This window comes from Sinocyclocheilus rhinocerous, unplaced genomic scaffold, assembly GCF_001515625.1.
Source record: "Sinocyclocheilus rhinocerous isolate Xijiao unplaced genomic scaffold, SAMN03320098_v1.1 scaffold262, whole genome shotgun sequence".
Classification (NCBI taxonomy): Eukaryota; Metazoa; Chordata; class Actinopteri; order Cypriniformes; family Cyprinidae; genus Sinocyclocheilus; species Sinocyclocheilus rhinocerous.
In genome coordinates this window covers 199701-215197 of record NW_015641038.1, presented here as the reverse complement: position 1 = coordinate 215197, position 15497 = coordinate 199701, and the positions used below count along the sequence as shown (strand labels likewise).

The window sequence follows — 15497 nt, the reverse complement described above, 5'->3', positions numbered from 1 at the left end:
GGCCTCAGCGCACGCTAAGCCGGGGCTTCCCCTCACGCTAGGCCACTGTGTTGTTCGTTGTGAAAGCGAAACTACTTTGTTTGATAACTTTAAACCGCATAAACACATTTCATTACACCAAATACACAAAATAATGTTCTTTTTAGCAGCATCATATGACCCCTTTAAGTAGTAAGTGATATTTAAAGGCCAAATTCAGTATACACCTTATTGATTATGCATACTTTGTACAGGCAACCAGATGGACCCAGAATATAAACGCAATGCGCAAGGTTTAATATTAAATGTTTTCCCATAGAAAACCATTATAAAGACGCTTAATCATTTAGTGCATTGCGTTCATATTCCGGGCTCATTTGCTTGCATGCATAATGCATGCAATCATCAATAAGGTGTGTACTGAACTTGATCTTTTAATATCACTGTTTTAAAGGCACTTTAAGTGTTTTCACATTAAATGTTTTAGTATGTACCACTGTTTTTAGTGATTGAGATATTGCGGCGGGTGCTTTATATGGATTGCAAATGGCCAAAACTTGCATTTTGTTCACATATTTTTGTTTTATTCTTTTGAGAGGTGATCTAAATATTTTTGGATTGGAACAGATAGAAAATTTACAGGCTTGTGCTGCAGTTCTATGGATGTTTTGCCCGCCGGGTCACGTGACTGAAAACTATGAATTGACCCGAAAACTGAATACAACCAAGTATGCTTCAACAAGCCTTTTAGAGATGCAAGAAAGGTTTGGCAGTTTATGAAAACAGTCAGGTTTCGGAGTCTCCCAGATAAACAGCACATTAGCCGCCGAGTGGAAAAACGTCCCAGGCGCATATATTCTTGGCGTCCTGGTGGTGTGTGTGAAAGGGCCGGAAGCTCACGAGGCTGCCCTCACTTCGACTCTGCCGAGCTGTGCTGAATGGATAAATCCACAGAATGGTGGGTTTGGCAGCCAGCTCGGCCCTCACACTGATTCCTCGGCACTCCCTCGCTCTATTCCTCTGTCTTTTTCTCCCTCTGTGCTTTTCCATATAAGCCCCTGTCTGAGTTCCATAGATCTCTTTTCTTTGGAGGCAGCCAAAGCCACAGAAAGAACTGGCAATTACTAGTACTGCTGAAAATTCTAGAACAGAGGCTCTCAAACATTTTAGGCCAAGTAGCACCTAGCCGGGGGTAAAATTGGGATTTCAGAGGTGGCCGACACTAAATATTTTCCAATCAAAGGTGGCGGACCATTACGGCCCTGTTACACTCCTGCATCTAGTCACAATGTTCCTTTTCATTTTTTCAGCAGTGGGTACATTGACATCTCTGGGCGCAAGCCTACGGACTGTGTGAGTGACATAATACCATCTTTTGATTAATATCCATATCCTTGTAATTAAGATAAATCATGCTGCTGTCTCATCAATCCCTTGACTGGCCCTTTTGCAGATTTGTGGAGAGATTTAGAGATTTAATTTAGAAAGTATTTCATTGCAAATTCACACGCTGATATGCAAACTTTTCAGTCTATTTCAAAACATTAATATTATATATACTGTATATATTTTGGAATGCTGTCTAGTCTGTCTTGTGCTGTGAATTTTTCTAGCATACATTATCGATAGACTTAAAATAGAAATAAAATAAAAGTAATATGTTAAAATTAAATGGTGTTTTTAATAATACGATTATTTATTATTTAATTGTTTATTAATAGTTACCAAAATAAACACAAATTAATATAGTTAATTATCCTAATTGTAGGCTACTTAAGGTTTCCAAGTAACGTAGCAACTAAAATACAATTAAACTATTAAAAAAATAAATAAAATAAAATAAATAATAAAATGTAGTCACAGGTGTGTTAAGTTACATTTATTATTAATATTGATCAGATTGAACACCAATTAATATAGTTAATTATTCTAATTGTAGGTAATTTATGGTTTCCAAGCAACTTGGCGATTAAAATCGAATTAAATTGTAAAATAAAATAAAATATAGTTACAGGTGTGTTTAATAATAAATTAAATTAATTATTTATAATTATCAGAATAAATACAAATATAGTTCATCATCCTACTTGTAAACTGTTAATGGTTTCAACATGGCAATTAAAATCAAATAAAAAAAATTTAATTAAAAAAAAATAATTAAAAAAATATGTTGTCACAGGTGTGAATTTTACAGTGGCTTCAAATGTTACTCATTCAATTAATGTCAGTACAATCTGTTTTATAAATGAATATGGATCATAACTACAGCGATTTAAATAAAAAATTTTAGTACTGTAAATTAGTACTGCAAAAGTCCACACACCACAGCATGAGAACCACTGCTCAAAAACATCCTCCGACCCCTATCATCCAGATCCTGCTTTCTTTCTCTCTAATCTCGCAACCACTCTGTGGTGCTGATTCCTCGACACACTCTTTGCAGAAAAATGGCTGTGCAAGCAACCACGGAATAGATCAGTGCCAAGAGGGATCTGTGCTAGTCGGGCGGCTCAAGAGCCATCATCCCAGAGCATGAAACAAAGGCCAGCTCCTGGGTCTCTGTGGGCTTAGTAGGCCAAGGTAGCAATCAGTCACCTGAAGCAATGTGTTGCTGTCCGCCCATGTGTCCTCTAACGCTGTTTAGGATGAAAGCATGGCTGCACACAGCTAGAGGGGTGTGTTTGATCTTGGCCCGTTCTTAGAATTGCACTTATGATTTAATTAAAAATCTCACTGTAGACCATAATATGAGCTGAATGACGAAAAGACGAAGAAAAAAGGCAAACAACGAATCTGGGAGGAAAAGTAGAGCAACATCAAGATGGAATAGTAAACAAGAGGGAAGGCGAGCAACTCCACTTCAATAAATCATGGACCCCTGTTCCTCTCCTACCTCACCATCCTATTCGGGGCGAGGGAGATGGGGTAATTAACACATCTGTCTGGCGGTGTGTTTGATAAAAATACTGGATGGGAGTGATGAGTCATGCACAGGCCCCTCTGAGACTTCTTAAACATCCAAACAGCCTTTTCATCACACGCTATATATCTCATAACCTTGCCTAAAGGGAAAAATCAGATGCACTATGTCTATATTTCAGCGCATTTGGAGTGAACTTGGTCTGTTTTCTTGTGTGTGTGTTTATTTTTCATTCGATGAATTGATTGTGCTGATGTTAATTATAGTCTAAGCCACTTTCTGTCTCTTGTGGTTGTATCCCTCACAGGCCGCTTGTATCCCGGTGTTACTCAGTAATGGCTGGGAGTTACCCTTCTCTGATGTCATCCAGTGGAACCAGGCAGTCATCGAGGGCGACGAGAGACTGTTACTACAGGTAACAACCCTTCCTGTGAAGTACTCGAATGTCATTTTCCTGAGAAGGGAACATAAGGATGGAAGACGCCACTAATTAAAATATACGTTGGTAGTTGAAAAAACATATGCACAAGCACTTTTTTATCATGACGATTTCACATGAATGTATGAGGGAAAGTGTGCGTTCTTAGATTTTGTGACTTTCACCATTGCAGTTTACCTATTCCTGCTGCTGTTTGACATGAATATTTGATCAAACTTTTCATTAAGGTTCAATTTGTTAACATTAGTTAAAGTATTAGGTGTCATGAACTAACAACGGACATTTTAGAGCATTCGTTAATCTTGGTTAATGTTTATATATATGCGGTTTCTTTGAACATCAAAGAATCCAGAAAAAATTTTAACAGTTTTCACAAAAATATGAAGCAGCATGACTGTTGATAATAAAAAGAAATTATTATTGAGCACTAAATCAGCACATTGGAATGATTTCTGAAAGATCATGTAACACTGAAGACTGGAATAATGGCTGCTGGAAATTCAGCTTTGCCATTACAAGAATAAATCACAATTTAAAGATATTCATAAATTTTAAAAAAAAATGGTAATAACATTTCTGAATATTACTGTTTTTACTGTATATCAGATAAATGCAGTCTAAGTGAGAGTTCAAAAAAATATATAAAAATATATTAAATACAATTGGGTAAACTGGCAGTGGGCGGGTTTCACAAACCAAAACAGAGACCGACATTCCGGCCCGGAACGCACATTTTCAAACGAGGATAACTGAATGTAACATTTTTTTCAAATAAACAAGTATAACTTAGCATGTTTCTTAAATGTCTGCAAACATATTATGGTATTTGTATGCTTTAGCAGAGTCAAAAACTTACATAGGCTACAGCACCTTTCACCAATGATAAATAAATAATTGTCACAAAATATACATTACAACCATGAGAAGGTGATCAGGATCCCGACGTGGATTCATATTTTTGCTAATTCACTTGCACATTACAGTTGTATTTATATAGTATTTTTTTATGTGAGGCGAAAGACACCGCAGTTTTTTCGCGCTAATGATAATAACTGACTGTAAATAGACAGGCTACGTTCACAAAAAGATGATGTGATATTGATGTGATTTGAAACTGTTGTATTAGCCTACTTTACCTGTGTGTTATCCTAAAGCTTCCGCAAAGAACAAAACAGTCCAACACAATGTACAAAAACACCTGGCGTAGCAAAACACTGCAACAATATTACTGTAGTGTTCCTGTAATGTAAGTCTTTGCTTTCAATAAAATCGATAAATGAGAGATGGCACCAGTTCCGTGTGTATGAAACGAGTCAGCGTTGACAGTGACGCGACACACATAAAATAAGCGTCGGTTTGAAGAATCAGTGATCCGATAGGCCTACAGCTTTGCCACGGACGGCGACGAATAGGCCTATTAGGAGAATATATAGAATATACAGAGCTATAATAAGAGGGTTTAATAAGACATAAATAATCAAAATAAAATGCCATTTAGTTTAAATAAATTAAGATTTTTAACATAAGAACGGACTTCCTGTTTTTATATAGTTATTTTTAGCTATAAAAATCAGCTCATTATGTTGCTTGATATTGAAAACGGGTATTTCTTACATTATTTTAATGCACTGTCGAAATTCTAAACACACTGGTTTGTAGCGCAACTACTTTTGAACGTTTACTGCACTGTCATTCGCCCTTTGTTAGTTATTTACAAATGAATCGGAAGTCTTGCACATTCACAGAAAATAGTTTACTTCCGCGTTGAAAAATAAGGTGGGCACTGTAGCATTTCACTGCAAAACACTTTTGTCAGTGCTGCATATTTTTGTCTTGAAGAGTTTCTGGAGGTGACAGGTAGAACCCAGATACTAAGGTTTTTATAGGAACACCAATTAACCTCACCGGTGAATTCTTTGCCACTTTGTTCCCTCAGGTACCTTCTACGGTGCGGGCTGTGGGCATTGACAGGGTGCTGGCTCTCAGACAGCGTACACAGATGCTCTGGGAGGCCTACTTCTCCTCCGTGGATAAGATTGTACTCACCACACTGGAGGTGAGAGCTAGGTCAGCTTAGATGTGTAGTTTATACAGCGGCGTGTCTGACAGAGAGGAAGGTCTGTCAAGGGAAATTAAACCAGTGAAGGATGCCATACATAATTAGCACATACTTAGTCCCCTGCCCTTAGGATAATTGGCAAATGGAATGTCAATTTTGCACAAAAGTATGGCTTTGGTTTGCCCCCTGCTGGCCAGCAGGTGAAACTGATCATCTTTAAACTGATAGGGATTAAATGTGTCTGTTTGATTTGATGTGATTGATTGTTATATTGAATGCTACCGTCTTGATGTCTGTCAGATCATAAAGGACAGAGTGTACTCGCACATCTCCAGAAATAAATTCATGTGGAATGCCTTACCAGGAGGGCTGCTGGTTCTGCCCGAGTACTCAACGCAATATATATTGTAGTATGCATATTTATTTGGAATGGAATACTAGTGTACTTCATGCTGTGCCGTACTGTTCATTATTGGCATCTATGGTTCCATAACGAACTCCATGTAATCTTTCCATTGCACGAAATGTTCTTTATAGTGGGGAAAAAAGTTTCTTTAGATTATTAAAATGTTCTTTACAAGAACCCAAAATGGTTCTACGACATTGCTGCGAAACCCTTTTTGAACCTTTATTTTTAAGTGTGCATTGCCTGAATACTAATTTGAACAGAATAACAAGAAAACAAATAATGAATAATCACAAAATGTACATTATAAACAAAAATATTTTTAAACAATTGTGTTCTGTGTTGTTGTCACATGACCTCATTAAATATGTTGCATGTTTTATTCAATGAATAAAATCCACTTATTAGCTATTTAGCATTTTCATCATATTTTGAGTAAAATACGTTTTATGATATATAAATAAAATGAGTAAAGAAAGATGTTAATAATCATGGGTGATATTCAATCGTCATTTATTCATCAGTTCATTTGTCAAACTGTAAGGTTGATTGTATTGCATTATGGGATACATTTTGGCAAAAGTAACAGAAGATTTGACTGTAAACAGTATGCATACTGCAAAAATTTAATTAGTAGTTTGGTAGCAGTGTTTGTTATTGTTAACTAAAACTGTTAAAAACAGGTAGTGAAATTAAAATATAAATATTAGATTTTTAAAAAAAAATGTAAAAATTGATTGAAAAAATAAAATGTAAAAAAGATTTAATGAAAATTTGAAATGTTGCCTTGACAAGTAAATGAAATAAGTTTACTGAAATTACTATAGCTAAAACTATTTTTTTAAATAAAAAGCTTTAGAAATATTTTAAAAATGAAAATGAATAAAAAGCACACAACAAAATGACAAACTTAAGCAAAAATTAATATGAAAACTGAAAATAAAAAATGTCAAAATATGAATAAATACGATAATAGTATATAAATAATACTAAAATAACACAGTGGTAGTTTGCTATTCTAAACATTGTGCCATTGAGCACTATACAAAGTATAATATCTACAAGTATATACAGTAGTCCTATGCATTATGGCAAGAACGCTCACTCTTTTTCCTCTGTTGATGTAGGAATCAGCCCAGGTCAGGAGTTCACTGCTGTAATTCATGCCACCTCACCTCTGGTCTCCCAGTCTCAGCCAATCATGAAGCTCCTTCAGGTCGTCTCCAAGTCAAAATACTGCTCACAGGTACTGTTCTGTCAGTATTTATCTCTACAAACATAAAGTAGCACCTGTTGCACCACTAAGGAATGACCTTTTGTTCAATGATATCAATGCAGATCCACATCAGTTAAGTGTTAATATAGTTGGACACTGAGAAAAGCCAACAACAAGACACATCAACCAGTTTGGTGTGTATGCTGTGATAGTGTGTGCTCTTGTTTGGGTTTCTTGTCAGATCATCATCCTGTGGAACAGTGAGAAGCCGCCCCCTCACCGGAGTAAATGGCCGCCTATGCCAGTGCCCCTTATCATCACAGATGGAAGAAGGAAAGTGAGTATTCAAGTGAGAGAACAGTCAAGTCATGTCTGTGAGCTGTGGCGAGATCTTGTGCTCTCTCACTCAGCTCTTTTCTCTGCCACCTTCTGTGTTCACAGACAAGCAGCCGTTTCCTGCCACATGCAGCTATTGAGACGGAGGCAGTTTTGAGCCTGGATGAAGACACGGTGCTGTTGACCAGCGAGGTATAGAGTCTCACCTTCATCCTGCATATTTTTTTTTGTCACTTTAATCTATTTTAAATTCAACTTATTTATTTATTAAAATTATCATCATTTTGTTTTTAATATTGCATTTGACAAGTGCTCCAGTCCCTGCTGCAGAGAAACACCCCCATAACAGGATATTACCACATCCATGCTTTACTGTAGGAATGCTGTTATTTGGATGGTGGATTTCTGCCAGACGTATCTTTTGGTGTTGAGGCCAAATAATTGAACTTTAGTCTCATCTGCCTCAGAATCTTCAAGGTTTGTTTTGGCAGAGCTCAGTCATGACTGCATGTGGCCTTTCTTGAGGAGTGGCTTTTTTCTTGCAACCCTCCCATACAAGCCACATTTGTGGAGAATTTGTGATATTGTTGTCACATGCATACAATGAAGTCCTTCAACTGCTTCAGAGTTGGTGTAGGCCTCTTGGTCGCCTCTCTGACCAGTTTCCTCCTGGCTCTTTCATCCAGTTTGGAGTGACGTCCTGATCCAGGGAGGGTCTGTGTTGTACCAAATACCTTCCACTTCTTAATAATAGACTTGACTGTGCTAGTGTGCTTCTACAAAATGTATGCGTATACAGCTAAACGCGTCTCCGTGTGGACGGGACCTTAGTGAATCATTTTTGTAAAAAAAAAAAATTCTGACATTGTTATATCTTTAATTTGGATATTATATCTTTTTATATTAGTTTTTTAATATTTTGAATTGGTTTTGATTTTTATATTTTCTATTTAATTTTAGTTTAGCTTTAGTATTTGTGTTGTGTATTACTTTTTGTTCATTAAAAAACTTATTTATTTTTATTTATTTTAGTAGGCCTACATCAAGTTAATGAAAAAGTTTAATTGGCAACTAGCATTTAACATTTTATTTCAAGTAACAAAAATGTTTTTTATAGTTTAAATTTTAGTTTTTATTTATATATATATATATAAATAAATAAAACATTTATATCTTATATTCTATATTAATTATATTGAATATAGAATATATGAATATTCTATATCCACTATATTCTTATACCTTATATTAATTTATATTCTTTTCTAATTTAGTTTTTTATCTAATATCTTCTGGTTGATGCCCTAGGTCATAGAAAGAGTCGAAACTAAATAAAATAAATCAGATTACATGTGATTAAATTTTGACATGTGACAAGGCTAATTCATGTTTTTCCTCTCTAATCTGACACTTCCAGATCGATTTTGCTTTCCATGTGTGGCGGAGTTTCCCAGAGAGGATTGTTGGCTACCCTCCCAGAAGCCATTTCTGGGACCCTGTAAAAAAGGCCTGGGGCTACACCTCTAAATGGACCAACGAGTACTCCATCGTCCTCACCGGAGCGGCGTTTTATCACAGGTAATTGGCTGCAGCTGACATATCCTGACAAGACACTGAGTATTGATGTCTCTCACGCTTCATCAAGCTCTCTAACGTAATCAGCGGAGACAGTGCTCTTGATTATGTGTTGATGTCTTTGTGCCTCACAGGTACTACCATCACCTGTTCTCTCAATACCTGCCCTCCTCTGTGCGTGCGCTGGTGGATCGCACCTCTAACTGTGAGGATATCCTGATGAATTTCCTGGTCTCCTCTGTGACACACCTGCCACCGATTAAAGTAGCGCAGAGGAAGCAGTACAAAGAGATGCCCACCCTGCAGGTGAGTCCAAAGACAAAATTTTGTACTTACAATTCTGCTCATACCCCTTGCAGAACATGCAATATCTTAATAATTTTAACAGAATAAGCAGAATCATAAAATTGCATGTTATTTTTATTTACTAATGTCCTGAATAAGCAGTTTCACAAAACAGATGTTTACATATAGTCCACAAGACAAAATGTAACAGAATTTGCACAAATAAGCCAGTTCAAAGGTTTACATACCTTTGAATCTTAAAGGTATAGTTCACCCAAAATTTAAAATTCTGTCATCATGTACTCACCGTCATGTCGGTCCAAACCCAAGATGTTGGTTAGTCTTCTAAAGAGAAATTACGATATTTTAATGAAACCTGAGAGGTTTCTGTCCCTCCATTGAAAGTGCAGGTACCCAAAACTTATAAGATTAAAATAAAAAGATTCTAAAGGCATCGTAAAATGAATCAATGATATACATACAAAGCTTCCATGTTTGATTCACTATGTATGTGTGTTTGTATGTGAATAAAAGTCTAAATTAAATCATAAAAAGTGACTGTATCTCTCGATAAGAGTTAGATTAAACTGCTTGATTCACCATTTCATGATGCCTTTAGAACCTTTTTTAGATCTTTTAAGTTTTGAATGCATGGACAGGACAGGAACAGAAACCTCTCAGGTTTATTAAAAATATCTTAATTTGTGTTTCAAAGATTTACTAAAGTCTTATGGGTTTGGAATGACATGCAAATCATGACTGAATTTCCAGATTGTTTTGTACTTATTTTTAAATTATTTTTTACATTGTACTTATATTGTCTTCTCAGAAGCAATTTAACAAAGTATCTTCTGTAGCTTCTGAAAGGCAGTACTAAATGAAAATATACAAAATATGAAAAATGTACACATCATCCTTAGATCATTTTCCATTTGTTTGGCACAAAATGCATTTAATGTCTACATCTTTCAAATGACTGTATATCAGGGGTGCAACACTTCTTCAGTAATAGTATATTAAAATATAACGTTACTGTTTTGTAAAGGAATTGTATAAAATAAAACATAAAATGCTTCCTGTTGTTAGTGTTTTTACTAGGTCATAGTTTTATGAGTGATAAAATGTGTTTGTTGGGTGACAACATTTGCTAGCGTTATGGAAGAATGACTTGATTTGAGACAATTGTGTTTTGGTAGTTTTAGTTCATTTTGGAAGTGAAATTTATTAAGCAATATTGAGAAGTGAAGTATTGAGAAGTGTGTCCAAGCAATTGTAAAAAATAAAATGTGATGTATTTTTAACGTCTTATATCCTGTCCACTCTTAAGGGCACTAAGATGGCCCCGTGGGCGAACCCTGAGCACTTTACCCAGAGGCAGGAGTGTGTCAACACCTTTGCAAGCTGGTTTGGTTACATGCCTCTAGTGCACTCTCAGTTTCGCCTGGACCCCATACTGTTCAAGGACCACGTGTCCGTCCTGCGCAAGAGGTACAAAGACCTGGAGCGCATCTGAGCAAAGCTGAACAGAGTGGCGACGGGTCACAAACTGATACTGATGCTGATGGAGAGACTTATCTCTATCCCTCCACTACTGGTTGCTAGCTTGTGGTGGCCAGTTGGTGGACAAGAGACTGTTATGACCAGTTCTCAATTTATGACTGACAGCTTCATGGATGAGAAAACATCATAGATCTGTCAATCATTCCAGCTGCTGTTTGACTGGAGGAGTTTGTAGCGTTAAGGGTGCCTAATGGTGCTGTGGATGTCACTCACATGACAGTGAGTCGACCAGCAACTGACTGATCACATGATGTGGTAATTACATGACCAATAAAATTATTCCGAAATGCAAACTGTGTCTGTATTTGTGAAATTATGCTTTCATGTTGCTGTTTCAAGCAACTATGCCTAAAACTACTACCCAACATATGGGTAGTTAATAAATAAGAAACTAATTTTCTGTTCAACATAAAGACGTTAGGTGAAAGGTAATATTCTTTGTGACAAATCCATTACTTTTCAGACAATTGAAAGTTGAAATAGATTATTAAGATAAAATGTATATTAAAGTATATGGAAAAGTGTATTTACAGATGCACACGCAAATGATTCTTATGAGCCAATTGTAATAAATTGTTTAAAAATATTCTTGAACTCAGGATTCACCACTTACTGAATCAACATTTATTTGAAATTAAAATGAAGCTTTGTGCACTTAAAGTTAGTGAAAAGTATTGTAATTACTGACTGGTTGTTCATACGACATGTAGTTCAAGATGAAATTTTGTAGTTTTATTATTGGCTGGTGTGATCATTTTTAAAGCATACACTACCGTTCAAAAGTTTGTGTTTTTGAAACAAGTCTTTTAGACTTGCACCAAGGTTGCATTTATTATACAATAAAACCAGGGTAACACTTTATTTCGATAGTCCACTTTAGACATTCTACATGTCAACTAGCAGTCATTAGAGTATTAGGAGACTGTCTGCTTAATATCTACTGACACTTTATTTTGATGGGTCCACAACATACACCATACTGACTATGAGAAACTTTGCAAGTATATGTCGACTTATTCTACTAACCCTAAACCTACCCTAACAGTCTACTCTGAGAGTTAGTAGACATGAGGTGCAAATTAATGAGAATTAGTTGACATGTAGTTACAAAGTTACTTATAGTTAGTAGAATGTCTAAAGTGGACTATCAAAATAAAGTGTAACCAAAACCAGTAATGTGAAATATTATTACAATTTAAAATAACCATTTTTTATATATATATTTTAAAATGCAATTTATTCCTGTGATGGCACAGCTGTGTCTAATATGCTGATTTGTTGTTCAAGAAACATTTCTTATTATTATCATCAATGTTGAAAACAGTTGTGCTGACTAATATTTTTATGGAAACTGTGATAAATGTTTTCAGGAATCTTTGATGAATAGAACGTTCAAAATAACAGCATTTATTTGAAATATAAACTTTTTAACATTATAAATATATCTAGTTTTAGATGGAATTGTATGTTACATGGCAGAAAATGTCAATTGCTGTTAAGAATTTCTTTTTGTATTTCTTTTTTTATTTTGTATAAAAGTCATTAGTTTACAAAACCTATCATTCTACAATTCATTAGCTTCTTTTTAGACGATCGTTCCCCCAGAAGGCAGATTATCAGGCGTGTAATGCAGAGCTCAGGGAAACACACACTCTACCCGAGTACATATTTGCTGAGGAGCAAGAGTGTGAAACACATCACACAGTTCAATGCACAGAAGACCATAGTGTAAGCGCAGTTATTTACAAAGCTCAGTCCTCAGTGCTCATTTATCATGCCAACAACATGGCTAGCTTACATTATCAACATGGCTTTCACATTATTTCCTGTTTCTGATGCTAATTCAGCGCTTTGATGAAGCGGTTATTAATCAGAGCATTGTGATTTAACACTGCAAATGAGGCAGGACCACAAAGAGCTGCCGAGTCTGATCCCATTTGTCAAGATGATATATTATGTGGCATTTGCAAGAGTATTGAATGAAAGGCAGTCTGCCATCCACTGCTATCTGTGTGAGAGTGAGAAGACCGTAGATGAGGGTTCACGGAAGATGGTCAGATGTTTACTAGGAAGCATACCGCTGTCATTTTCGCATGGTGAGCATGGCATTGACGTCCCACAGGAGGTTCCTCATCTGGTCCATTAGCATCTTCATCTCCTGGTTCTTCTGCCTCACTTTCTGTTAAAAAAACATTATATGGGAAGCTTAGTGCACTGTTATTACATGCATCATTTTTTTTTTTTTTTAAGAAATTAATACTTTTATTTAGCTAGTATGTATAAAACTCATCAAAGGTGACAAAGACATTAATAATGTTACAAAAAATATTTTAACTAATTTCTGAACTTTCTATTTATCAAAGAATCCTAAAAAAATTTATCTGTTTCCACAATAATGTTAGGCAGCACAACTGTTTTCAACATTGATAATAAGAAGAAATGTTTCTTGAGCAGCAAATCAGCATATCAGAATGATTTCTGAAGAATCATGTGACATTAAAGACTGGAGTAATGACTCAGCTTTGCCATCAAGGAATACAATGCATTTTAAATTGTAATAATATTTCTCAATATTACTTTATTTTAATCAAATAAATGCAGCTGTGGAGGGCATTTATATTTATGATTCATTTATATTTTAATCTACAAATTACAATTTCTTAATTAAAACACTCTATATTTGCAGATTAGAATAAAAAATTATGACAGCATTAAAAAGACTTTTTAAATGACAAATCCACATCTGAAAATTATATAAAGTCAAGTAAATAGGGTGATACATCTCCACTTCTCATCCACTGTTGGTTCACCCTCCACCCATGGTTATAGGGTTTTTTTTTTTCACCCAAATAAATAAGCATAATATCTTGTAGGTGTACTGTATACTGCAGTGTAATAGTATGTTCAGAGATACTAATGATGAATGAAACAAACCTCTAGAACCTCCTGTCTCTCCTGAATAACCGCTGGGCTGCACGGCTCCACTCTCACAGGTGTCGTCTCTTCTCCCACATAAGGAATCAGCTGGAAGGACGAAAGCAAACACATTATTGAAATGAATATCTGTAATAACTGTCTCCTGAAATTGAATCTGATTTGAATGAATAATAAAAAAGTAATGAGAAAAAAAAAGTCTGAGACCAATAATGGGAAAAGCTTTCATTTTTCATTTTTTGTCATTTAATGCTAATTTTAACAGCAAATTTTACAAAAAAATATGCATTTTCTCTTATTAAAAATGTTCCAGGATTATATTCCATTTTAAATCCCATATTTCCAGTGTAGTCTCAGATTTTGGGCCCTACTGTAGTATGTATATAAAAAATACCACAAGAAGGATAACAACAAAACCTCTTTTAGAGCTTGGTTTCAATATCAAAAGTAGCAACAGCACAAGGGTATAATGTTTATTTAGCAAATGCTCGATTTGTTCAGCAAAGATCTGACTTGATTCCCAGATCTTGCAGCCCACAAAGGATTTTAAAGCATTTGTTGACTGTTCACGCTGCCCTGATGAAAACAAGATTCTTGAAAGAGAAAGTGTAAGTTAAATGTTGCTGCAAGCTTTATAAAAGCTTTTAATATATCCATAAACTCTGTAAGCACATTGTTTATTCAATTTACATGATAAATGCAAGTAACTTTACATGTAAATCTATTTTAAGATATGAGACCAAATGGGGTAATTGGTAAGCTGTTCATATTTCCTGCATAATTTGATATTGTTTAAAAAAAATGAATAGCATTAATTTCCTAATGTACAGCACTGTATTGAATTCAATTCAGCATGACATGTAATCTCAAATCATGTTAATACTCAACATTATCATTGTATTAAATGGTATCTATCACTTTTGGCATTACCAGTATTTTGTTCATTTTAATCCTTTATGATCAATTCATGTTAATAAGTAGTCTGTTATACTGCTATAAAGATCTCACTGATTTACATGATTACATGCTAACAGAATTTCATCTTACTTTTTAGCCATATAAATTCCAGCAACTGCACCAAATGAAGTATGAGTATGAGCTCCATATTCTCATAATATCATACTATATGATGAGCCATAAAATCCTGATGTATCAAATATGATACAAAACATAAAACACATAAAATTTTTCTTGTTTTGATATATATATATATGTCTAATGATTCAGACTTTTGCGTTTCAAAAAATTCAATTTTTTTTCTGACTATTATTTCATATGTCAGGCTTTGCAGGGTTAAAATATAAATAAAAAAGTAAAATAAAAAAGGAATTCAAAATACATTCCTTTACTTTCTATAAAAATGCAGACACATATCTAAAACATCTAAAAATAGTTATTAAATGAATTTCAAGTGACCTAAGAGGCTAGTCAGAATAAGTGAAATACCCATTAAATATTTAATAGGAAAAGGGCTGAGATGATCAAAAGGCCACATGAACAAACAGAAGAGCTATATTGTGCATCAACCATCGATTAGAATCACCTCAGCTGGAGACTCCTGGAGGTCAGGTGTCATTTCCACACAGCGTTCATACAGCAGACGCAGCTTACGGAAGAGCAGTGTCAGCTGACGCAGATGCTCCTGCAGCTTCCCAAAGCGGTCCTGATACGCTGCCTGACTCTGTGTCACACCGTTGGGAAGCTAGAAGAAACACAACCAGATTTAACTATATCTGTTTCCCAAATGCACTAGCAGTGTTTCCCCAAGGTTTACGGCTTTGGGGGGGG

The 15497-nt window shown here is 35.3% G+C and overlaps 2 protein-coding genes and 1 long non-coding RNA gene across 4 annotated transcripts in view; 1 reads left to right on the top strand and 2 right to left on the bottom strand.

Annotated features, from left to right (window-relative positions):
• The window catches only part of LOC107754265 (uncharacterized), a 9888-nt gene extending 4570 nt beyond the window's left edge, over window positions 1–5318 (bottom strand). Inside the window, exons 1-2 of the long non-coding RNA XR_001641564.1 lie at window positions 5244–5318; window positions 3250–3353 (exon numbers count right to left, since the gene is read on the bottom strand). This is a non-coding gene — a long non-coding RNA (uncharacterized LOC107754265). The remainder of the gene's footprint in view (window positions 1–3249; window positions 3354–5243) is intronic.
• The window catches only part of LOC107754264 (exostosin-1c-like), a 57168-nt gene extending 45843 nt beyond the window's left edge, over window positions 1–11325 (top strand). Inside the window, exons 4-12 of the mRNA XM_016570644.1 lie at window positions 3207–3314; window positions 5275–5394; window positions 5698–5807; window positions 6881–7049; window positions 7261–7356; window positions 7461–7547; window positions 8773–8933; window positions 9065–9236; window positions 10543–11325. Of these exons, the coding sequence (XP_016426130.1) occupies window positions 3207–3314; window positions 5275–5394; window positions 5698–5807; window positions 6881–7049; window positions 7261–7356; window positions 7461–7547; window positions 8773–8933; window positions 9065–9236; window positions 10543–10728 (1209 nt within the window). The 3' untranslated portion in view covers window positions 10729–11325. The remainder of the gene's footprint in view (window positions 1–3206; window positions 3315–5274; window positions 5395–5697; window positions 5808–6880; window positions 7050–7260; window positions 7357–7460; window positions 7548–8772; window positions 8934–9064; window positions 9237–10542) is intronic.
• A 1007-nt stretch (window positions 11326–12332) lies between these two features.
• Window positions 12333–15497, bottom strand: part of LOC107754290 (mediator of RNA polymerase II transcription subunit 30-like) — a 5978-nt gene continuing 2813 nt past the window's right edge. For both annotated transcript variants that reach the window (XM_016570681.1, XM_016570682.1), the window contains exons 3-5: window positions 15253–15411; window positions 13710–13799; window positions 12333–12954 (exon numbers count right to left, since the gene is read on the bottom strand). In XM_016570681.1, coding sequence (XP_016426167.1) covers window positions 12859–12954; window positions 13710–13799; window positions 15253–15411 — 345 coding nt within the window. In that variant the 3' untranslated portion in view covers window positions 12333–12858. The remainder of the gene's footprint in view (window positions 12955–13709; window positions 13800–15252; window positions 15412–15497) is intronic.